At 43.7% G+C, this 24,977-nt stretch overlaps 3 protein-coding genes and 1 non-coding gene across 4 annotated transcripts; all 4 read left to right on the forward strand.

The window, feature by feature from the left end:
• The first annotated feature begins 646 nt into the window (after positions 1-646).
• LOC113077859 (uncharacterized) lies at positions 647-2,016 on the forward strand. The gene is made up of 5 exons (XM_026250128.1): positions 647-723; positions 843-953; positions 1,061-1,138; positions 1,261-1,455; positions 1,546-2,016. The coding sequence occupies exons 1-5, from the start codon at positions 664-666 to the stop codon at positions 2,014-2,016; spliced, it is 915 nt and encodes a 304-aa protein (XP_026105913.1). The 5' UTR covers positions 647-663.
• A 5,102-nt stretch (positions 2,017-7,118) lies between these two features.
• trnaq-uug (transfer RNA glutamine (anticodon UUG)) lies at positions 7,119-7,190 on the forward strand. Its single transcript has one exon. It is a non-coding gene; the product is annotated as a tRNA-Gln (tRNA).
• Positions 7,191-9,253: 2,063 nt separating this feature from the next.
• LOC113077861 (uncharacterized) lies at positions 9,254-11,336 on the forward strand. The gene is made up of 5 exons (XM_026250130.1): positions 9,254-10,051; positions 10,145-10,228; positions 10,304-10,384; positions 10,504-10,561; positions 11,075-11,336. The coding sequence occupies exons 1-5, from the start codon at positions 9,301-9,303 to the stop codon at positions 11,148-11,150; spliced, it is 1,050 nt and encodes a 349-aa protein (XP_026105915.1). The 5' UTR covers positions 9,254-9,300; the 3' UTR covers positions 11,151-11,336.
• Positions 11,337-11,367: 31 nt separating this feature from the next.
• LOC113077860 (uncharacterized) lies at positions 11,368-23,153 on the forward strand. Its single transcript, XM_026250129.1, has 8 exons — positions 11,368-11,603; positions 11,701-12,028; positions 12,133-12,934; positions 13,260-13,466; positions 13,582-13,928; positions 18,180-18,685; positions 18,840-19,278; positions 23,127-23,153. The coding sequence occupies exons 1-8, from the start codon at positions 11,368-11,370 to the stop codon at positions 23,151-23,153; spliced, it is 2,892 nt and encodes a 963-aa protein (XP_026105914.1).
• The last annotated feature ends 1,824 nt before the right edge of the window (positions 23,154-24,977 follow it).

Below are 24,977 nucleotides of genomic sequence, written 5' to 3' on the forward strand. Positions count from 1 at the left end.
TATATATATATAAATGTTATATAATTGTTTTGACATTATATATATGACTGAATTGTGCAATTGAAATGTTTCCTCTTGGCATGAATATAGCCCCTGCTGCTGACATGGCATTAAATAATAAATAAATAAATCACAACATGTTATATGTAAGATAATATGTGTATTATAATGAACTTATAATCTGCTATAATATGGCGGTCGTTCTGGACCAGGAACACAACTAGCTATCATGAAATGAACACAGCAGGAGGGTAAATGCTACAGGCTACAATGGCAGTTAGTGTAACGTGTTATGTAGTGTTTCAGGCAACGACATGGCTTCAGCTAAGTCTCACAAAGGCATGAGTAATGCTGAATGGCTTGCGCGTCTGGAGAGTTTTGCCCAAACAGGAGTTTGGCCATCTACGCAGGGGAATAGACATTCTCCCTGAGAAAAAAGATGGCATGAGATGTATCAGAAGGTAAGTTATGCAGCTCGATTCATGGGCAAACTAACAAACTTTTTTGACAATACATTGTGGTATTTTTATTTATGTGTATGGTTAAGTAATTACATGTAAAATACAATGTTATATTGATACAATTATGATGACTTATAGGTGTTTTGAGATCCAGTGTCAGAGGTATAATTCATGTTCACAGATAGAAAAGTGCCCACTGCAAATGAGGGGACAGACCACTCTTCTGAAGGAAGCTCAGACATGTATTTGTGGCTTTCACAAGGTAACTTCAATTAGCCTGGTTCAAGTTGCATAAATAGATAGATGTGTTTGCAACATCAATGTGTCTTTATATCTAAAATCACATTAGGAAGACTGTTTTGTACTTTATGCATGTCACAGGTTCATCCACAAGTCACAGGGGAAGCATCACAGAGCACCCCGGCCCAAAGCACACCCTCTGTCAGTGATGTGTCATGTCCTGCAAAGAGACCTAAACTGACATTGTCAATGGTAAGCAGACCACACTATTGCATGCATCACTGCAGATACTGAAACATCTCAACCTTTAACTATAGTGTTAGGGTTTTGTTATCACTAACCATGACAAATCTTTTTAGTTTGAAAAGTCAAGGTTTGGAGGCTCACATGTGGCAGCAGCAAAACCTAATTTGAGCACCCAGAGGAAAACCTCTCAGGTTAATATTAAAAGACATCAAGACTTTTATAATGTCATCATGACTTTATCACTATGTAATTTTAATGTATTAAAAACATGGCAATCCCCTTAATAGATTATTCATAATGTTTGACTCCACAGATGTTAGAGCACTCCAGTTCAGCTACAGTTTCATGTCCACCCTCTGATCCTCATCCTCCTCCATCCCCCAAACCTCATCAGCCCGTCATCCAGTCCTCCTCTTCCTTCTTCCTTCCTCCACCTCAGAGTTCACAACGCATCAAAAAAACAGCAACGCCATCAACTGTTTCTGAGAATACTGTTGTGAGGAGCCCAGTAAGATCTCATTCAAAATATAGCCATGTCTTCATCATTTAATGCTCTCTTAGCTTTTATTTAAACCAGTGTTTTTGATAATATCAGCAGGTCTCATCTCAGCCAGAAGATCTCCCCCTTCTGTGGCCACAGACAATGCCACAGCAAGACCAGAAGTGGGTGTCAGAAGCACTTTTTAGGGTTGGTGCAAAGGGAAAGCTGGAGCTGCGTGAAAACCTACAGTTGTGGTATCACCCCCCACCACCAGCCCTGTTGTACCACCAAGCTCCAACACCTGATAGGTTTTTTTCACAGCGTCTCTTGCTCTGGATGCCATATAAGCTGTGGAAGGTGCGGCTCCAGTGTACTAACCCTGCCTGTGCCAGGCAACAGCTGTGTGGTGGTGGACTGCACAGGAGGGTACGACAGGTGTTAGACATTGACAGATACTACAACCTGGTGACAGAGACCCTGATCTGCACCAGGTGTAGAACCAGCTACCTGTCCTGGAGTCATGCTGTGCTGCAGCAGTTGGACCTGGCCCATCGATCTGAATTCAGGGTCATCCTCACACGCAAGTAATTATTTTGCAGTCATTTTCACTTATGTACTACCCTTTCTGATAAATATTTCCTACAATAATTAGATACCTTATAATAAGATACTTAAATGAATACTTTTTTCCAAGGTATGCCTGTGACATTTGGGTTCTTCGCTTGCTGCGTGAGAGGGGCATGGGGAATGGCCCAGTGAGGATCATCGGCCAGCTGAGAGAGAACCACAGTGAGGAGTGGTTGAAACGTGCGCTTCGGTACACATCAGAGTGTGTGGCCTTTTTTGATAATCGTGGCCTGCATCCGCTGCACTTCCAGGAGCCACCACCACTTGCTTCAGTACCCAGCTACAAATGGCTCCTCACTGTATATAGTCAGGACATTCTCAACAGGCTCGATCACATAAAGGCCAGCATAACATCCACGTATGGATCAATCTTAAAAATGGATTCAACTAAGAAGGTCAGATAAGCTGCTTAATTGACTGTACCCTTATCTATGATGTATTGTTAGACCAAGAGAGCTTTATTTTTTTCAGTGTAACTGATTTGGATGCATGTTGTATTATTTGCTATGCTTATTGTTTCTTTCAGATCACCAAGAAGTTGAGCGGGCCTGCGAAAGGCACAGCACAGTGGCTTACCTCAGTGGGCAATGAGATAGGTCAGGTGCTGATGAGTGTCCTGACTGCGAATGAAGGGGCTGGGTTAGACCTCATGGCTGCAGGGCTCATGGAGCGATACCGGAGTGCTGGTGTTGATCCTCCCACTATCATTTATGTGGACTGTGATTGTTGCAAGAAAGTGGGAGAGACTAAATTGAAGAGGCGGTTCAGCGGCTGGCCAGATGTCATCGTCCGCCTAGACATTTGCCATTTTATGCGACGTCTGGCAGTAGGGTGCACCACTGACGCCCACCAGTTGTACCCTACTTTTATGGCAAGGCTGTCATCCTGTATTTTTGAGTGAGATGCAGGGGATCTCACTCTGCTGAGACAGGCCAAAAGGGAGCAACTCATCCAACAGGGCTGGCCTACTCTGTCGGAGGCAGAACTGGACCATCATTTAACTAAAGCTGAGCTGCTCCAGCACTGCAGGAGGAGAACACGGGGAGAAGAAACCACTTTCCGCCTCCTTGATATGCTCATCAGAGAGCTCATGGGTGGCAAGGGGAATGATGCTCTTGGTGTTCCTCTACTTGACAGTGTGAGAATGCAGCACATCTGGAATGTCCAGAGGCGGCACATCACCTGTATCCAAGACCCTCCAAATGTGCCGCTCTATACTGAAACTGGAACTACAAGCAAGGGTGGGGTGGTTCTAAAAACTTATCGTTGTGCCAGAGGCTCCACATCCCTGGAATCATTTCACTGCCACCTAAACAGATTTATTCCAGGTTTGTCATGTCAGAATATACCATATTTTGCCACTAATTCCTGTTTATCAAGATATTTGCAGATTAAATTTTATGTTTTGCATTTTCTCAAAGCAATATTTGGCTTTCTATTTCTTTTTCTAGGGAATAGCGCAAACAGCCTGAACTTCCAGATTTATCTCCTGGAAGGTTTATTACGCTGGAATCAGGACCGCGCTGAAGCTGCTGTTGCAGATGGAGGTTCAACTCTGCGCTCTTACACAGGGGAGCTGGTTTACTCTGTCAATGAGAACTACAATAAGTTGTATGGCAGGAAATTGGTCCCTAGCTTCACTCCACCTGCAGTATACACAGGTAAAAATATTTTGATAAATGCAGCTCATGATGTAGCATGTTTTTGGTAAAATTACAAGTGCTTTTGGACAATAATAATGTAATTTTGACATATCAGAGAAAAATTATACTACCAGAATATTTATACATTATTCTGTGTTCTAGGTTTCAGGGCAGAAAATAAAATACATAGTAGAATATAGAGTAATCCTGTCTTTTTTATGATACCCTCTGAATTAGATATATATTGTTCATACAGAAGTGGACAACAAAATATTTACTGCATTTCTAAATAAACCTTTCTGCATAATTTCCATTAAAAATGTTTCCTGTTACAAATATTTCCTCAGGGGAGCTCATTGGAGTACAGTACTTGTTGAGGCAGAATAGTCAGCCCCTGGAGGACATGTGCCCTACCTCTGATAGGACCTCTCAATTGCTGGAGGAGATAGATGTGGAGGAGCAAGTGGAAAAGGATGAGGGTTTCATTGATTTCTTTGGAGAGGAAGCCACAGTGGCAAATCTTGTGGCATCAGATGACTTAGTCCTTTCAGGTCCACCAGTTCTACCAGCTGCACCAGTTCCCAGTGTCCAGGCTCCTACAGCTGCACCACTGCCCAGTGTCAAAATTCCACCACTGCCCAGTGTCCAAACTCCACCACTGCCCAGTGTCCAGACTCCACCATTGCCCAGTGTCCAGACTCCACCATTGCCCAGTGTCCAGACTCCACCACTGCCCAGTGTCCAAACTCCACCATTGCCCAGTGTCCAGACTCCACCACTGCCCAGTGTCCAGACTCCACCACTGCCCAGTGTCCAGACTCCACCACTGCCCAGTGTCCAGGCTCCACCACTGCTCAGAATCCGGGCTCCTTCAGCTGCACCACTGCCCAGTGTAGCTGCACCACTGCCCAATGTCCAGGCTCCACCACTGCTCAGAGTCTGGGCTCCTTCAGCTGCACCAGTGCCCAGTGTCCAGTCTCCACCACTGCTCAGAGTCCGGGCTCCTTCAGCTGCACCACTGCCCAGTGTCCAGGCTCCACCATTGTTCACAGTCCGGGCTACTTCAGCTGCACCAGTGCCCAGTGTCCAGGCTCCACCACTGCTCAGAGTCCGGGCTCCTTCAGCTGCACCACTGCCCAGTGTCCAGGCTCCACCACTGCTCAGAGTCCGGGCTCCTTCAGCTGCACCACTGCCCAGTGTAGCTGCACCAGTGTCCAGTGTCCAGGCTCCACCACTGCTCAGAGTCCGGGCTCCTTCAACTGCACCAGTGCCCAGTGTAGCTGCACCACCTCTCAGTGTCCAGGCTCCACCATTGTTCACAGTCCGGGCTCCTTCAGCTGCACCAGTGCCCAGTGTCCAGGATTCACCATTGTTCACAGTCCGGGCTCCTTCAGCTGCACCAGTACCCAGTGTCCAGGATCCTTTAGATACACCAGTGCCCTCAGCAATGGTAAAATTTCCTTTTCTATACGAATTGTCACTCATTTAATTATCTGCCATTAAGCAGTAAACTTACTTAACAGCATGTAAATACCTAACCAACAGTTATATATTTCCAGGCTGTTGACGAACACTGCATTCCTGGAATGGACCGGGTGGATGCGTTGGCAGAGTGTCTGGGGGAGCTGCGCACACAGACAAGCCTCACACTTACCAACCAACAAGTTGCGACCATTGTGGGTCTGTGGCAGAACCTGGACAAATTTGATAAAGACAGGGTGGTGTATGCTGCTCGTCATCAAGACAGGCTACTTACAGGACGTTTTAGGTCCCAAAAAAAGAAAGCTGTCTTCACTCCTGGTGTCGACAGCACAAAAAGGTGTGTTTTGGGTTCTAGCAGCTCTCCAGCACAGTGGCCTAATTGCTGTCGCCTTGTTGAAATGATTTTCATAAGGTTATGTAACAACTTTAAAGTTAAGCAACTTCAATCTGGCCATCAGCCGTACACCTTCAGCGTTCAGCCACGTCCAGCCAGCTAAGGACAATTTGTCCCAGGCCGACAGCACCACACCCATTGGTTCCTGACACACCCACTGCCCCTGTTGTGTCTCAGATGTTTCTGGTGCCCTGCCCAGCCCCATTTTCCACCATTAACCCTGGAGCAATTTCCTCTGAGCCACCTGCAAATGACACAGCCACTCCAACCAAACGATCGTACAATCGCACTGTAAAAGCAAATTCGTGCAGAATGTGTGGCCAATTTCGTACTCAAGAAACTGGCCATAGCCAGTACAAAGGCAAAATATATTGCCCTAATAAAGAAACAATTACGAAGGAGCAGTGGTTACAGATTATGAGAAGATAACTCATTTATTTATGTGTGATACATTCATTTTGTTCTCTTGGTTGGATCTGTTCTGTTTTTTATCTTCCAGCCATATTTAATGTTAAAGAGTTATACTGTGCACTTTTTTTATCTTGTATTATTATTATTATTATTATTATTATAAACATGTGGGTATGTATGTGAATACACTATAATACATATGGAAATATATATACATATTAAATAAAGTTAAACTATTTATTATTATTATTATTATAGAAAGGTTTATGTGTAGAGGAAGCAGTATAAAGTAAAATACCAAAATGTGTAGATTTTGATGTATATATTTATATATTTTTTTGTACTTATTTTATATAGCGTGTGCACTTAAAATTCTTAATTTTATATTGAATTTAGTACTTTTCCTACATTTTTTAAAATATGTATATAGTTAATAAATATATTTCTCTTTGACTGGTGTGTTGTATTTATTTGTTTTATTGAATGTAATGACATTCAGTTTACAGTTAAATTCAGTGTCACGTGTAGCTTTGCAGTAAGTAATATGATACAATAAAGTGTGAATGCCGTAATAAGGAGGTTATTTTGTCCCTACTGCCACAGAAAATGATTGCCTTAATAAATGCACTTGGACTAATGATAATGATAATGAGGATAAAATAAAAATCAATTTTAAAAACGAAAGAATCATTAAATCAAAAACATTACTGTCAAAATCAATCTTAGAAACGAAACAATAATTAATTTCAAATACATTACTTTTAAAATCAAACTTGGACACGAAACAATCGATTTATGATTTTTAACAAATACACGCATAACTTTATGTGACAGCGTGGATTCGAACCTGCGATTTCCTGAATTTCTCGGCCTTCTCTTCCTCCCTCTCCCCTCTTCACCCCCTTCTTATACAGACAATTGTTCCCCAGCTATGGCGGAGTTGGGAGAGCGTTAGACTGAAGATCTAAAGGTTCCTGGTTCGATCCCGGGTTTCGGCAAAATCTCCCACTCTTTTCCGTTTTTTGAGGCGGGCCAGTGACCAAAAATCACTGGGTTCCAACTTCTCTGTATAACTGCTTCCCCACTGCCACGGAGCTATCTTTTTCCCAGTTGGCCACCAAACAAGCAGTTTCGGTTCCATGGTGTAATGGTCAGCACTCTGGACTTTGAATCCAGCGATCTGAGTTCAAATCTCGGTGGAACCTGTGTGGTTTCTTGCCGCAGGAAAAGAAAAAAACAGCACTAGTTTGGCACTGGTGACAGTCTTTGTGGCCCTGTGAGCAACGGCTGCTCCAGGTAAGGTTTCATGGTGTAATGGTTAGCACTCTGAATCCAGTGATCTGAGTTCAAATCGCGGTGGGACCGCTTTTTGCAACCAATTTGCGCAGGACCATGTCTGAAATACTTTTTGGCAGCTTTGAGTCCAAAAAAATTAACTAACGTAGAGACTGTGGCAGCATTGCATCGATGCCCAGTCGGTCTCTTTAGGGCAGTGGTTCTCAAACCTGTCCTGGAGGCACCCCTGCGCTGCACAGTTTGATTGTCTGCCTTATTAGACACACCCAAATAAGGTCTTGCGGTCTCTATCAATGAGTTGATGATTTGAAACAGGTGTGATAGATGAGGGAAACATTCAAAATGTGTAGGGCAGGGGTGCCTCCAGGACAGGTTTGAAAACCACTGCTTTAGGGAACTGTGTGTAAAATGGCAATGTTTTGCAACCAATTTGCACAGGACCATGTCTGAAATACTTTTTGGCAGCTGTGAGACCCAAAAAAAGCTAACGTGGGAGTGTCGCAGCATTGCGTCAGTGCTAGACACACCCAAATCAGGTCTTGCAGTCTCTATTAATGAGCTGATGATTTGAAACGGGTGTGTTAGATGAGGGGAAATGCAAAATGTGCAGGGCAGGGATGCCTCCAGGACAGGATTGAAAACCACTGATTTAGGGATGTGTGAGTAAAAGGGCATGAGCCAACTTGGAGAATGCGGGCATCGATCCCGCTACCTCTCGCACGCCTACTGCTTTCCACCAACTGAGCCGAAGTAAGCCCAAAGTAAGCCCACATGAACCAATCGCGTTTCACCTGTGGCTTACTTTTGACAAATCGCGTTTCGCCTGTGGCTTACTTTTGATTAATCGCGTTTCTCTTCCGTTGATTACTTTCCTCCAATCGCGTTTCTCTTCCGTTGATTACTTTCCTCCAATCGCGTTTCTCTTCCGTTGATTACTTTCCTCCAATCGCGTTTCTCTTCCGTTGATTACTTTCCTCCAATCGCGTTTCTCTCCCGTGGCCTCCTTTTGACCAATCGCCGGTCGTTGTCATTGTCATCTTTGTTAAAGGTAAGGCTATTACTTCATTCATTGAAAACTGGTCATTATTGGTTAATATACAGTGTGTATTTTTTGAAAACGAATCGTGTCAGTATAGCTAGCTAGCATACAGTTCATCCTTTCTTCAGTACCTGTGAACCTGTAACTTTTCACATGATAAATGATCAGATAAGTTAAAGTTATCGACCGTCAGCTAATTAAGCTATGCTACTGTCAACAATGATGTGTGTATTGTCTAAGAAGTCATGGTTTCTGGGTCCTATGAATGAAAATATCGATTAAACTATTTACATTTACATTTGGTTATAACACATAATAACACACACACATTTTGATTGTAAAAATCGTTACCAAATTGTTGTGGAGATATGGAAAAATGCATTTACCAAGAAATAAATGTATATTTTCTAAAATAATATAATAATGACTTTTTTATAAATAAAACATTGAGAGTCTTAACTAAAAACAAACAAAAAAGGCCAAATGTATCCATATGAGCAAAAGTATATGGGAATAGTGCTCATTTTAATTTGGGTAGACCAGAAAGTTAAAAACACTGAAAAATGGCTGAGATTTTAAGAGGTAAAAGCACCTGGTGTAACCCTGGGGTAAGATGACCACTTTTGAAGTATTATATATTTAATGTAATATTTTATAGCCTGGTGTGTGTAGTCATGGTTTAAGATGAAAGCATTGGAAATAAAAGGAAATTTCAGACTTCATACTGACATTACATATTTTATATGTCAGGGATTCCTGTCCTTTGTAGAAAACTCATCTTCAGGACAGTTTATGTCATGGCCAAGTTTATTACCACAGTAATATAGTTTATGCGTAGCTTGTTAAATTATTGTTACACACTTAACATACAGGTGTCTTTCAGATTGCAAAAGATAGTAGTCTTTTTCTGATTTTCATTCCAGAAAATGTATGCATATCCCTCTTTTCAACGCCAATCGGCAACATCAAGCCGACTCCTCATGGCGCCTTCGGCGGAGGCGAAGCGCCTTGAAAATTTGGAGTCTGGAAGGGCCAAACCTAAGGAGGAGGTGCTGTCAGAGGCCAGTACTTTTGTCAGCACGAACGGTGGAGACCCCAGTGACCAGTTTTTAGTACTGGCTCACTGCAAACTTCAGTTTGGGAAGTACCAGGGCCAGAGATTTAGATGGCTCCTGGAAAACTCTCTGGGGTATGCCGTGTATTTGGTGCTCAGCATTTCCACTGAGACAGCGCAGGCAACACCCCTGTCACAAAATAAACAACTGTTCCTACAGTACACTTCTCAAATTAGAGAGATGGCAGAAGAAGTGGAAAAGTATCAGAGGAAGCAGGAAATGCAGGCAGAAGCCCGGGCAACTGGAGACCAGGGCTGCTTGATGGTGGAGTTTGGTGACTTCCAGGGCCGCTCCATGAAAGATGTTTATGAGGACCAGAGCAAGGAGGCTCAAGCCCTCATCAGGTACCTCATTAAGGCAGATGCCAGGCCCAAAACCAACATGGCCATTTTCAAGACATATGTCCTGAAAAGACGGGCTTCTGCTGTGGTCACCAGCGTACGTCAGCCTGCACCTCACGCTGCAACCTCCAGTGCTTCTGCAACCACTGCACCTCCACCTGCACCTATCCAAACTGGTGTACAGAAGACCGCAACTGTGAAAGCGCTGTTGGCGCGTGGCAAAAATTTGTCTCCTTCACAGCTGGCGAAAAAACTCACGTCACCAGTTAAACCCTGTGAGTAGGAGTGTGAATATAGAATTTTACCTACAGCATTTCTTCATATATTAATTTATCATTATGGCAAACTTGTCAACTTGCTGTTTCCAGATCCATTATTGCAGTCCACTTTACCTCCTCCAGCAGCAGAACCCCCAGCCAAACATTTGACCCCGATACAGCTTTTCGCTACTGGTAAGTAAGCACCATCTTACATATGTTTGTCTCTGTGTATTGTTCACAATGATAGTTTTAACATTTGTGCTCCAGGCAAGTCCGTTCCCACTGCTGAAGATGACGATGAGGAGCTGGTATTTGCTGCATCACAATGTGAAGCACAGCTAAATACAGGTGTGGCATATGACACAAATGCAAATATTACAAGAATGTTTTGTAAAAACACAATGAGAAGCGTTATTTCTTGGGGGAAAATAATCAACATTTTAAAATATTTTTTGTTTACAATACAGAATTATGTCATGTCATGCCTCAAGCGGGATGCTTTCTTGAGTGCACTTCTTCAAAACCGTAAGGATGTCCAAAGGTGTCAGTGTATTTATTTGCGTTTCCGAACTTACCCGTTGTTAGATAATCACTAGATAACTTTTTCACACCGCTTGCTCTTCTCACTCACTCTTCATCTCCCCCTGAGCAGACAGGATGGTGGAGATTCATTGTTCTAATGATTAGAGGAACAGTTTTTCCTTACTCTATCTGTGTGTATGCTTCATGTCCGTGGGCTTCGTTGCTTTACACTTAATTCATCACACCACATTTTCCTTCCTCCATTCCATCTGATCCTCATTCTCAGTCAGCTGCACTGATTCCATTCTCCTTAAATTAATAAAGTGTATGCTGGGTTATGTGCTTCCTTAACACTAGTACCACTTTCTTCACTCTCGTTCCTAAAAATAACATAATAATTATGAATACTTGTCCAAAAATTGTGCTTTGCAGGTTGTTTGTGCGCTGCATTTATGGCATATTACTATCAAATGCAACAGTCATCCTTATTGTTTTTTTTTTTTACTATTCACTCAGAGGACTGTGCTGCTCCATCTCCATCAGTGGAAACTGCCAAGGCACCAGCTCCTTCACATCACCGGCCACCAGCTGAGCTTCCAAGTCACTGGAAAGATCAACTTCCACCTTTCCAGCATGAGTGGATCCGGAACACACTGTTTAAGGCCAACCCACGAACCGGCAAGCCAGAACTAGTGTCCCAGCTGAAACTTTGGTGGTATCCTCCTCAGCCCCCTTTAATAAACACTCAGCCCCCTGCCTCACCTGACCTCTTCTTCTGTCGGCCCCTTTTCTTATGGATAACGCTGAAGATGTGGTTATTTCCTCTCGTCTGTGTTCGCCCAGACTGTGGTAGGCACAGACTAACTGCGGCAGGAATTTACCGTACCGTGCGTAAGGTCTTGGACATCGACGGGTGGTATGACCTTGCCACTGAGTATCTGGAGTGCAAACGCTGCAAAAAGAAATATCCTGCCTGGTCCGAGGACATCCTAGGACAGCTGGATATGGGCCACCGCAGTCAGTTTCCAGCTTTGCTGACATACAGGTAATTCATAATGACAATCATTCATTATTAGGTGCTTTTATGTGGGTTATTTTTTACCAGCTAAAGCATTTGCATGATTATACTGTTGTTTCCTTAGATACTCATGTGACAACCGGGTGCTGAGGATGATGAGGGAGAGGACACTGGGCAACAGTGTGACTCAGCTTTACAGGAAGCTGATGGAACAGCACAGTGAGGCATGGACACAGCGTGTCTTGCAGTACCTGACTGCCTGTGAACCATTCACAAGGTCCTCCCTTGTGCAGCCTCCTGTGTTTGCTGATCCTCCACTTTTACCTGCTTTGCCTAAACCTAAGTGGCTGTTAGCCGTGTATGCCAGGGATGTTCTGGGGCGACTGCACGAGGTCAAGGCCAAATTAACATCTGTCTTTGGCTGTGTTCTCAAGATGGATTCGACAAAAAAGGTATCAAAGCCCTGTTTATATCCAGAAATTTGCCAGATATGGATATGGCACGGATATGGCACAGATATGGCACATTTTTTTTACTCTTTTATTTTTCCCAATAGGTCACAAAGAAACTTGCCGGTGCTGCTTCAGGAACAGCTGCCTGGTGCACAAATGTCGGAAACGAACACGGCCAGGTCCTTGTCTCTGTGCTGACAGCTGCCGAGGGACATGGACTGGACTCCATGGCAGCTGGTCTGATGAAACGCTACCGAGAGGCAGGAGAGGCAGCCCCAAAAGTGATGTACGTGGACAGGGACTGCTGCAGTCAGTACGGCCAATCGCGGGTGAAGATCATGTTTTTGGAGTGGGATGAGCTTGTAGTGCGCCTCGACATCTGGCACTTCATGCGGCGATTTGCTGCAGGTGTCACGACAGAGGCTCATCCGCTCTATGGGATCTTCATGGCACGTCTGTCCACGTGCATCTTTCAGTGGGATCCAGAGGATGTGGCTGCTCTTCGCTCCGCAAAAGAGGGTGACCTGGCGGCAAAGAAGACTGGCCACATCTCAGAAAAGGCGGTCAGTGCTCGCATTACCCGGAGGGAGTTGGCACTGCACTGCCGGAGGAGGACCAGGGGGGTGGAGGAGACCACCAGATTGATTGGGTCACTGATTGATCAGTTTGACAGTGCGGATGGGAAGGACACCCTGGGAGTTCCTCTGCTGGACCACGAACGGATCCAGCAGATATGGAAGGAACAGCGCAAGCACGTCCAGTGTATCCAAGACCCAGAGGACTTTCCGCTGTACATGAAGACAGGGACACTGAAGAAAGGCGGCGTGGAGCTGTGCTGCTACAGGTGTGCTCGTGGCTCTACCTCCTTGGAGTCATTCCACCTCCACCTGAACCGTTTTATTCCAGGTATTACATGCATATGGATTATTCATTTTTCTGTAGAAAATATAAGCACTGTAACTGCTTCCATCACTTTAAAGTAATGCCGCATTAATAAATGTCACACTCTACATTATACTTTTTAATGTCATAAGCATTGACAAAGCTGTCTTTACTAACAAGTCACTAGTAACACATGACTAAGTGACAATCATTTTTAATATAGTTACAAAACTCTATTAAATGTAGTATACAAATTACTTCAGAGCACCTTATGTGTAGTACATATATTGTACATATGTGACACATAAAACCCTTTTTTATATATTTTTTGATATTATTTAACTTTTAGGAACCAGTGCCAGCGATGCGCATTTTCAGGCCTATCTCCTTGAGGGCTTGATGCGTTGGAATGATGACCGAATGGAAGACGCCATAAAACGGGCGTCCTCCATTCGGACATATGGCAGTGCCATGAGCGAGGCTGTTGACCGGCTTAGCCGAACAGTCTTTGGGAAGCCCTGGGATGAGCGCTATCGCCCTCCTGGAGCATATACAGGTAAGACATTTAATTATTTCTTTTGCAATATTCTATTAAGTTATTAGAGTATTAGAGCCTCCAATGTACTTGATCAATTATTAAGAACACTTTTTTTATTATTTTATTATTGTAGGTGAATTGCTGGGAATCGAGTACCTTTACAGCCAGACTGGCAAAACACTGACTCCAGTGCTCCAGAACCCAGAGGAGGAAGACCGGTTGGTGGAGGAGGTTGATGATCAGGACCTGCTAGATGAGGGGTTTGAGGAAGAGAGCATGGAGGACATCACAGTTCCAGTGCTGTATGAGGATGACCCCTGCCTCAGAAACACCCCCTCATCTTTGCCTCTGCCTCAGTCCCCAGCATCACTGGCTGAGCCGTCCACATCATCTGGAGGAGAGGGACAGCATCTCGCCCCTGCCTCTTCAGTGCTGTCACAGACATCTGACACTGGAAGCAGTGTCTCCGGCGAGGCTCAGGTACGACACTCTAAGGGCTTTATTTCGTTTCAGTCTCGTTTTATTCCACATACACTACAAGCAAGTTTTTTTTTTGTTTTTTTTTTACTTTATTATTATTATTATTATTATAAGGTTAAAAATAGCTTCTAGAGATTTTTGTTTAGGTTTCTTTGATGAATAGAAAGTTCAGTGTATATTGTAAGATTATAAATGTCTTTATCATCAATTTAATGCGTCCTTGCTAAATAAAAGTATTAATTTCTATAATTTAATAATAAATATATAATGATTTAAATGTTCTGACTCCACACTTTTGAAGGGTATAGTGTATAATATTAAAAAAGCTTTTTATTACAGATAAATTCTTATCTTGGATCCTTCTATTCATCAAAGAATCTTGAACAAAATGTACACAACTGTTTTAAATATTGATAATAATATCAATAAAAAAAGGTTTCTAGAACAACAAATTTCTGAAGATCATGTGACACTGAAGACTGGAGGAATGATGCTGAAAATACAGCTGTGCATCACAGGAATAAATTACACTTTAAACTATATTCAAATAGAAAGCATTTTTATTTTAAATAGTAAAATTATTTCACAATATAATGGCTTTTGCTGTATTTTGAATAAAATAAATGCAGGCTTGTTGAGCAGAATTCTTTAAAAAATGTCAAAAATATTTCTGTACAAAGGCTTTTGACTGGAAGTGTATATTAACACTAATAGATCAAGATGGCGGCGCGATCACATCGCGAGGCTCAGCGTCTTACCAGATTTCGGAAATTAGTGTTAATCTACCTGGTTATTTCACTCGTGTTCGCGCGATTCAGTTATGCGAACTACATCTATACTAAACAGTCACTTTTGGACATCAACAAACGGTGTTCCAACATAGTTTTAGATTATCCTTTCGACTTCAGCGAACTCCCGCCGGAGCTACTGAGATCACCGCGGACAAGCGGATCACTCGTACCGACCGGAAGTTCTCGGCGTCGGCGTCGAGACCGTAAACAAAGACGAGGAAAGCGTGGAGGGCTGCGTGCTAAGCTAAGGCTAAATCCACATCGACCAGCTCTGCCCAGCATCTTCCTTGCCAATGTACGGTCTCTGATGAACAAGATGGATGAACTAAAGATCTGGACCCTCACACAGAAATGGCTTATGGACTGTAATGTTATGTTTTTCACTGAAACATGGCTCTGCAACGATGTCCCAAGCAGCGTGGTACATATGGATGGACGCTCTTTCTTCAGGGCTGACAGAGTAGCAGCAACCTCTGGTAAAAACAAAGGTGGTGGAGTATGCATTTATGTTAACAAATCATGGTGTAAAGATTCTGTCATTGTTGATACCTACTGCTCTGCTGATCTGGAGTTCCTGATTATCAAGTGCAGGCCATTCTATCTACCACGTGAATTTACTTGCATTGTTGCAGCTGCAGTTTATGTACCTCCGGACGCTAATGCTAACGTGGCTATGAAAGAACTTTGTGCTGCTATTAGCAAATTACAAACCCTGCACCCGGATGGAGCCTTTATTGTTGCTGGGGACTTCAATCACTGCACTTTAAGATGTTTTCTCCCTAAATTTCATCAAAATGTCTCCTGCACTACAAGGGGACATAAAACACTGGACCACGTTTATACTAATGTGACTGATGCCTACAAAGTCACACCCCTCCCCCATCTGGGTCAGTCAGACCACCTCTCTTTGTTCCTGCTCCCCAAGTATACCCCGGTCATCAAATGTGTGAAACCTACAATAAGGACTGTTAAAATCTGGCTGGAAGGTGCAGACTCCACTCTTCAACATCAGTTCCAGCACACAGACTGGAGTGAGTTTGCTGCCCAGGCCACCATAAACTCTCAGATTAACATTGACACTTACACAAATTCTGTCCTGGAGCACATCAACAGATGTGTAAGCAGAGTGACCACACTCAAAAAAATAAAAATTTTCCCCAATCAGAAGCCCTGGATGAACAGAGAGGTTCGCCTCCTGCTCAAAGCAAGAGATGCAGCCTTCAGGTCTGGAGACCAGGAGGCTTACAGCTCAGCCAGAGCCAACCTGAGGAAGGGTATCTGCCAGGCCAAACTCACACATAAACAAAGGATTGAAGAACACTTCAATTCTTCAGACCCCCGGCGTATGTGGCAAGGCATACAATCTATCACCGATTACAAACCACCTAACTCTGTGCCCCCCTCCAGCTCTGCCTCCCTCCCAGACGAGCTCAATCACTTTTATGCTCGCTTTGATAAAAATAATAAGGAGATCTCACTCAAAACTGAGCATCAACCCAGTGAACTGCCTCTCACACTCTCCACATCAGATGTTTACTCCACTCTGCGTAAAGTGAATGGACGGAAAGCAGCTGGCCCTGACGGAATACCTGGTCGTGTGCTTAAAGCCTGTGCGGAGCAGCTGGCTGAGGTCTTCACAGACATTTTCAATCTGTCCCTGGCCCAAACAACTGTCCCCACTTGCTTCAAAACCTCCACCATCGTGCCTGTACCGAAGCATTCCACTGCCTCGGTCCCTAACGACTTCCGTCCTGTTGCACTCACCCCCATCATTGCCAAGTGCTTTGAGAAACTGGTCGCATCCCACTTAAAATCCTGTCTCCCTGCTACATTAGACCCTTTCCAATTTGCCTATCGCAACAATAGGTCAACTGAGGACGCCATCTCAACGGCACTTCACTCTGCCCTCACCCACCTGGACAGTCAGAACACACACGTGAGAATGCTGTTCATAGATTTCAGTTCTGCATTTAATACAGTAATCCCCTCCAAGCTGATCTCCAAGCTCAGTCATCTTGGAATCAGCACACCCATCTGCAATTGGATTCTAGATTTTCTGACTAACAGACCTCAGTCTGTTAAGTTAGATAACCTCTCCTCCTCCATCATAACCCTGAACACTGGAGTGCCACAAGGCTGCGTACTTAGCCCTCTCCTGTACTCCCTATTCACCAATGACTGTGTTCCTGTTTATGGCTCCAACACCATAATCAAATTCGCAGATGACACCACGGTGGTAGGTCTGATCAAGGATGACGACGAGTCAGCCTACAGGGATGAGGTGCAGCACCTGGCTGAGTGGTGTGCCACCAACAACCTGGAACTGAACACCCAGAAGACTAAGGAGATCATTGTGGACTTCAGGCGGACTAGAAATCTTGCACACACACCCATCTACATCAACGGAGCTGTAGTGGAGCGTGTGTCGAGTTTCAAGTTCCTTGGCATCCACATCTCAGATGATCTCACCTGGTCCCTAAACACCTCCACCCTGGTCAAAAAGGCTCAGCAGCGCCTTTACTTCTTACGGAGCCTTAAAAAAGTTCACCTCAGTCCTAGGATCCTTTCTGAATTCTACCGCTGTACCATTGAGAGCATACTCACAAACTGCATCTCAGTGTGGTACAGCAATTGCTCCGCATCTGACCGCAAAGCACTCCAGCGGGTGGTGAAAACTGCTCAACGGATCACCGGCACCCAGTTAACATCCATCGAGAACATTTACCAGAAGCGCTGTCTGGGCAGGGCAAGAAACATCATCAAAGATGTCTCTCACCCAAACCATGGACTTTTCACCCTCCTTCCATCCGGCAGGCGTTACAGAAGCCTACGCTCTCGAACAAGTAGGCTCAGGAAGAGCTTCTTTCCTGAGGCTGTGACACTCCTGAACGCCACACCACCAATCTAACCTGCACCTGCTCTTTTACTGCACTGGTCACAGTACTTTACATACATGTATTGCACTACTCATATTTTGCACAGACTGCACATGGTTAAATCAATTACACTATAAACTGTCTAAAGCTGTTACTGTACAAGCACAGTAAACTATTCTACAAAAATATAATTGCACTACTGTTATTTTGCATATAATTGTTAAACAATACTTTTGCACACTCATTCAACTGTATTTATTATTACTGTTCTCAAGTTCCTGCTATTCATAATGTATATATAATCATTCTTTGCTCTGTTCATAATGTACATACAATCCCTACATTACATTAATATTTATATTCTGTATATACTCTGATCAATATTGTATATAGCAACTCCACTGTACATTCTGTATATCATAAGCTTTACTTACTCTGCACTTTTATGTATATATATAACACTATATTCTTGCACTTCTGGTTAGATGCTAACTGCATTTCATTAGCTCTGTACTTGTACTCTGCATAATGACAATAAAGTTGAATCTAATCTAATCTAATCTAATCTAATCTGCATTTACTAGGGAGCAGTCATTGGACCTGATGGCATCGCTGGGTGGGACAAGGTCCAGGATCTGGCTGGTTTCCTGGTGGGTCTTCGTGAGGCTCCTTACCTCACCGACCTGCAGGTTACAGAGGCCATCCAGCTGTGGACCGCTCTCCCTGATGTTGATAAACAGCGGGTCAACTATCAGCCTCGACATCAGCCTCAGCTGACACATGGGCGCTTTAAGGCACTGAAGCGGTCCGGAGTCACAACGGGTGTGGAGGGTGTGAAACGGTGTCTGATTGGACATCCTGGGGGTCCAGCACAGTGGCCCAGCACCAGCCGCTTGGTTGAGGCCATTTGTATGAAGCTGTGTGCTTTACACAAGTCACCGACCAAGAAGGCTGGAGTTTCCACCCCCAGGTGGTCTAAAATCCTTTCGGATTACCACCACATCCGAGAGCTGGTGCTTAACAATCAAAGGCTGATGGATGAAACAATGATCCAACTGTTTGAGCTGAACCAGAGGACACTCATTCAGTGGTAAGCAAGGCACATTATTTGGTTCCAGTGAACTGAATACTTCTGTACACACACACACACACACACACACACATATACATATATATATATATATATATATATATATATATATATATATACATATATATATATTTTACAAGTAATTTACTTTCAGGTTTCAACGGCAGCAGAAGAATCAGGAATTGAGTGTCCTCGTCCAGGGACTGACTCCATCTGACCCAATAGATGTGGCTGATGTGCAGCTTCCTCTGCCGAGGGAAAAATTGGATGACGTGCCATCAACATCAGGCCCAAAACATCAATTTATCCTTCCGCCAAATCGAGAAGGACAGGCTCCAATTCTGCGACCGGGTCGCCGGCCCGCTGCTGCCAAAAGGGAGTGCCCTATCGCACCCGTCCCCACAGCAGCAGGAGTTGTGCAGCCCATTTCAGCACCTGGGTCACTGTTAGGCACACTAGTGCTTAACCCGGACATGACTGTGTCAATAATGATTCCATCTGCTGGTGCTTTGACATCCGGTCCAGGCCCAGCTCCGCCTGCTCCAGTGCCTGCTCAAGTGCCTGCTCCAGTGCTTGCTCCAGTGCCAGCTCCAGTGCCTGCTCCAGTGTCTGCTCCAGTGCCTGCTCCAGTGCCTGCTCCAGCGCCTGCTCCAGTGCCTGCTCAAGTGCCTGCTCAAGTGCCTGCTCCAGTGCCTGCTCCAGTGCCTGCTCCAGCGCCTGCTCCAGCGCCTGCTCCAGCGCCTGCTCCAGCGCCTGCTCCAGCGCCTGCTCCAGTGCCTGCTCAAGTGTCTGCTCCAGTGCCTGCTCCAGTGTCTGCTCCAGTGCCTGCTCCAGCGCCTGCTCCAGTGCCTGCTCCAGTGCCTGCTCCAGTGCCTGCTCCAGCGCCTGCTCCAGCGCCTGCTCCAGCGCCTGCTCCAGTGCCTGCTCAAGTGCCTGCTCCAGTGCCTGCTCCAGTGTCTGCTCCAGTGTCTGCTCCAGTGCCTGCTCCAGCGCCTGCTCCAGCGCCTGCTCCAGCGCCTGCTCCAGCGTCTGCTCCAGCGCCTGCTCCAGTGCCTGCTCCAGTGCCTGCTCCAGTGCCTGCTCCAGTGTCTGCTCCAGCGCCTGCTCCAGCGCCTGCTGCTCCTGTGTCCCGTTACACCCAGAGGAACAGGCGCCGGCGGGCCCTGGAGACGGAAAGCGGAGTCCATAAGAGGAAGTATGTGCGAGGGGTTACTTTTAACACATGCAGCAAATGTGGGCAGCCCAAAACTAAAGAGTTTGGTCATAGCCGATATGGGAATGCCACATTTTGCTCACGCTCCTCTAATGGAAAAACTTTAGATGATTGGTTGGCACAACAGCGGCAGGCAAAATAAATGACAAACTCCGTCTCCATTGTAAATAATGTGTATATTGTTTATATTATATGGGCCCATCATATTGTGCTTTTTATATTGTGTGTATGTATGTGTGTGTGTTCATTTTAATAAAACATTTTGTATATATTACTTGGGCCCACTCTTTCGTATTGTGCTTTTTATATTGTGTATACGTGTGTTTGTACTAATTTTAATAGAACATTTTTTTGATAAGTTAAAAAAAATCTGCTAAATCATATCAATCAAATCATATCCACACACACAAAACATATTTGAAGAAACGTTTTTTATTAATTTTATTTAAACAAAAACATTTAAATAATACACACACACACACAAATCTATGTAATATAAAATCAATCAATTGTATGTCATAGATAACAAAATAAAAGTCTCGGTTTATTGCATGCTTAAAAATACACGTCGAGGACATATGACGTCACTGCTCATCCGAGAGAGCACGGGTTCGAATCCAGGCCGCGGAGGGTAGAGTTGTCTCACATGTAATTAAAACTCTTCAAAACGAAGAGAAATATACCCCGAGTATTGCAGCAGGGGAAATCTTTCGGCGTTTTCACATGTTCTGCGTCTTTTTCGCTTGCGGGCGGGGCTCAAAGATTGGACCCCTTCCTTTGCGCAGCGAGCGCTCTACCATTTGAGCTAATTCCCCTGGCCTTTCAAGAATGACGAGCATAGCTGCGAATGACCGGCTTGATGCAAAGAGGCCGTCCCTCCTCTGGGCTTGCACCTTTGCACTGGCCGCGATTGTGTTGTCGAATTAACAAAGAGATTTAGCTTTTGTGTTAAAGGACCTTCTCGGTCTTGTTACGCCAGTATGCATGTGCGGATTCTTGTATTATGCAGACTACCTTGCATCACTCGGGTCACGCAGACAACTTCTCACCTCTTTTTTCTCACACTGACTTAAAGAATAAGGAAGCGGTTCTCCATTCCAGTCCTCGCTCCCCAAAGGTCTGCATATTTTGCATGTCTCTCTTTGTTAGCACACCTGATTCGGATAATCAGCTCATTAGAAGTGAGCTCCTTGCGATTGACATGGTCCCTACACAGTGTTCATTGCTCCCCACTCCCTGAGCAGGGGAAATCCGTCGAAGTTTACTTCACTTTGGAACATTGGTTCACGGATTTGCGCTGCGCAACGTCTTCACACATGGACAAGTGTGACATCATATACCTCTGTACACCTCTGTGTTAGTCACTTTGAACTGAACGTACACATACGCTTTGAACTTGAATCACGGAGGGATGTCATGTGATGTCCACTTCTCAGGGCACTTACGTTTGAATGGAACAAATGTCTGAAGCTATACGAGAAACATACAAAATGTGAAGAGCAGGGGGCTCGAGGACTGGAATTGAGAACCGCTGGTCTAAGTGACATCTGACAGTTTCAGCTGTCCTCCCTAACATCCCTCTACATGTTAGACACAGCCACATTTTTAGGTCAGTTAAGAGGCCAACTTGCATTCGTTAGCCTTTAACACTGTCTCGAGGTCTTTGATTGCTTCCACGTTAGTTCATGTTCCTTCTTTTGTTGATGCTGCAGTAGCGAAGATGCGAAGCAAATGGGTTAATAGCAGTTATGTGCTATTCGCTTCTAAGTGGTTTCTAAAGTGTTTTTCGTATTACGGTCCTGAAAAGGCAACAGTAATTTTACTCCCACTTGCTATCCTGAGTCAAAACACGAGGGCAGATGCGTTTTAGATGAATTTTGAGTGATCACGCCTGTGAACGGAAAAATAGGTCCCTAAATAATTTGGTCCTGCCAGAAAACTTTTAAAATTGAATTAAGCATTTAGCCGACGGTTTTATCCAGCGACTTATGGTGCATTCAGGCATAATTTTTTGTTTGTTTGTTTTTTTTTTTATCATGGAACTTATGTCTGTATCATTTCAATGAGGTTTAAACATGCGCGGTAAGACAAATGTAATGTCTTGGACATTTCAGTGTGGATGAAGACTGGAAATAATGCCTTTGTTCGTGGTTAAATGTGGCATCATCCGACGGAACTACGTTTGTATCTGTAGTCCAAATCTATGCGCACTCCACACTCCAGATCAGCAGGTGGCGGTAATGCATCTTTACGCTGGTTTGCCAAAACCGCCACAAAACACTAGTAGAAGAAGACGGAACTGCGTCATGACATCATTTAACAAACTTAAGCCGCAAACCTGCTTTTAGATGCAACACTTTGGATGTCAACTGCCGTAAAACCCAATGAAGAAGAAGAACCTGCTTTTAGCGTTTTCGCCTGAAAATGTGTAGGTCTGCGCCACTAGAGGAAGCGACCTCAAACTGCCACTCGGCCGGAACGACGGGGTGAAAGGCTGATCGGTGGCGGGAAGTGAGAGGCTTGCTGCGGCCCAGGCTGGTTGGATTCCAGCTGGAGGAGAGCTCGGTCTCGGGCGGCATGATCATTGTGTCGAGCGAGGCAAGCTCGGAGCTTGTGGCTTGACGAGGATAGCAGCTTAATGCTGCTCATCGGCCTTGTTTGACTGGGAAGGAAAGATCGCGGGTCCGGCAAAAGCAGCAGGTCTTATAAATCCCTGGTGAAGCTCTCTTCGTTGGTACGAAAATTGGGTCCGTGGTAAGGTGGCAGACGAAGCGAACCAGCTTTTTTTCAGTCCTTGTTCTGTAGTTTTATGTATAAACATTTTTTTATTATATATTTAAATATTTGATAGAATATTCCAACCCAGAGAGAGGGACTGGATTGTGGTCTGTTCATGCTGATGGTAAGCTGTGAACTACAGATTCTGAGCAGTTATGGTGATGGCAGAAGTTTAGTTTAGTTTAGATGCAGTATTTAGATGAATACGGTCGTGTTATCTGTACAGTACAGTAAATTGGTGTCAGTTAATTTTAATATTTGAGTTTTCTCAGTGGTATTTGTTGTCTGTTTCAGTATGCACTATATATAGCCCTGGACTGGACATTTGACTTTAGCCAGGTGATGACCTCAAATTTTCTTTCAGAAGGTTTTCCTTTTTTATATATTTATTATTTCCAGAAGTTTTTTTGAATGCATTCTCAGTTTTTTATTTTGTGTTTTATCTGTTAGGATGACATCCCTCAGCTCCGAAGGTGATGGGGTCGTTTGCTCTAGCAAAACATGTCACAGCCAAGGTACACACAACTGGTTAATGAAATGAAATGGATTCTTCTGCATTCAAACTACCCAGACAAACTCAATGTTTCTTCCTAGAATGTAAAGCAGTAACAAAACTTTGGAGAGGCCACAATGTTGAATGTTTAGAAATGTGTTGAATGCTTTGAGTGGTTGGAAATACAAAAAAAAGAGCTCTACAAATGGTCTATTTACCTAACCTTTGAGTCTGTGTTTAGGTTGTCAAAGTCCACCATCACCAAAAAGCCAGCTAGCACGGAAACTGTGATGGGTCAAGATGACAGTGATGAGGTAAAAACTTTTCTTTTTTTTTGTGAAAATAATTATAGTAATTTTAGATTTACCCCACAGACAGTTTATTTTGTAGTTTCAACAGAAGATCGCAGAGGAACTGAAGAGGAAGTTCATAAGGGACATTGGTGTAGCATGGTGCTGGTTTCAGGGCCACTGTGAGCTGTTCCATGGAGAGGTGACAGAGCCTGAATTTCTCCAGATGGACGAAGAAAAACAGTCTAATATAAATCAAAGACTACCTGAAAGGAGAGACTGAGAAAGCAAGGGATGCCTGTTTGTTTGTCTTTGACAATCGCGAGGATGGAAACATTCTTATTAAAATTTGTTGATGAACAGTGGCTGAAAGTCAATGCCATGTTTCTGGGAGTAGTTTAATTTATAATAATATATTTACTCTACATTGTTGAATATTATTGTTTTGTGAAATAAATATAACCATACCCAGTGAAACAAGGGATGTCTTTTTATTGATCTTTATGCATCCGTAGGATTTGGACACATTTTTATATATATTTGTGTTGATGGAAAAAGGCCCAAAAGTCAATGCCATGTTACTTACATAATCTATCAAAGCAACCAATGACTTAAGCCTATGTATGTGTAGCTTAGTCTATATAGAGAACCATCAATCCTATCATGCAAATGTTGTTGCACTTTTTGCAAGGTGGTAAACTTTTTTTCATGCACATATAAAAAATATTAGTTTGTAGATCATAATTGTCCTTGTATATAATTAAAAGGAAAATAAAAAATACTTAAAACCAAAGGAAGTATATAAATTTGCCAAAGTCAGGAACATTTTTTTATTTAAAACGAAAGAAATATGAAAAATAAACACATTTAAATAAATAAAGAGGGGGGGGGGGGGATTCCAGTTATTGCATAACACCCATATTTATCCTTAAAATAGTGATATGATCACTAACGTTCCCACCTTATGAGTGAAACATATTTTTAGAGAATAGAGCTTGGGCGTCGTGACGTCATTACTTGGCGTGGCCGCCATGTTGAATGCCTCCTTTACTGCCACTTGGACTACTGTGCAGTGTTTAGACATACTCCCTCTCATACGTGTGTCTTAATTGGATTAATTAAAAATCTATTTTAACCATTTTCAACCGTTGCTGTATTGTGGGGTATAAATAGCGCAACATATAATCGCCATGGGGAAAATAAAATGAGAATGGATTAACTTTACACCGCTTTCCTGCTTGGAGGCACGACTACGGAGACCATAACATCTAAATAATAATTTATATAGCTTAAGTCAACATTGAAAATAAAGGAAATTTACCGGGTTATTCATCCAAAATACGGGAAATTTCAACATTCATCTTTTTGTTGCTATCCCTCTGCTGACATAAAAAAATTTGATCTACAAAACTGCTGCATTAACTAACGTTAAGCGATTTGTGAAGCTAGGTCTAACGTGACTTTAGTTACAGATTAGCGTAAAATCTCTCACAACAACCACGTTATCTTAAAAAGCCC

This window comes from Carassius auratus, unplaced genomic scaffold, assembly GCF_003368295.1.
Source record: "Carassius auratus strain Wakin unplaced genomic scaffold, ASM336829v1 scaf_tig00023401, whole genome shotgun sequence".
Taxonomy (NCBI): Eukaryota; Metazoa; Chordata; class Actinopteri; order Cypriniformes; family Cyprinidae; genus Carassius; species Carassius auratus.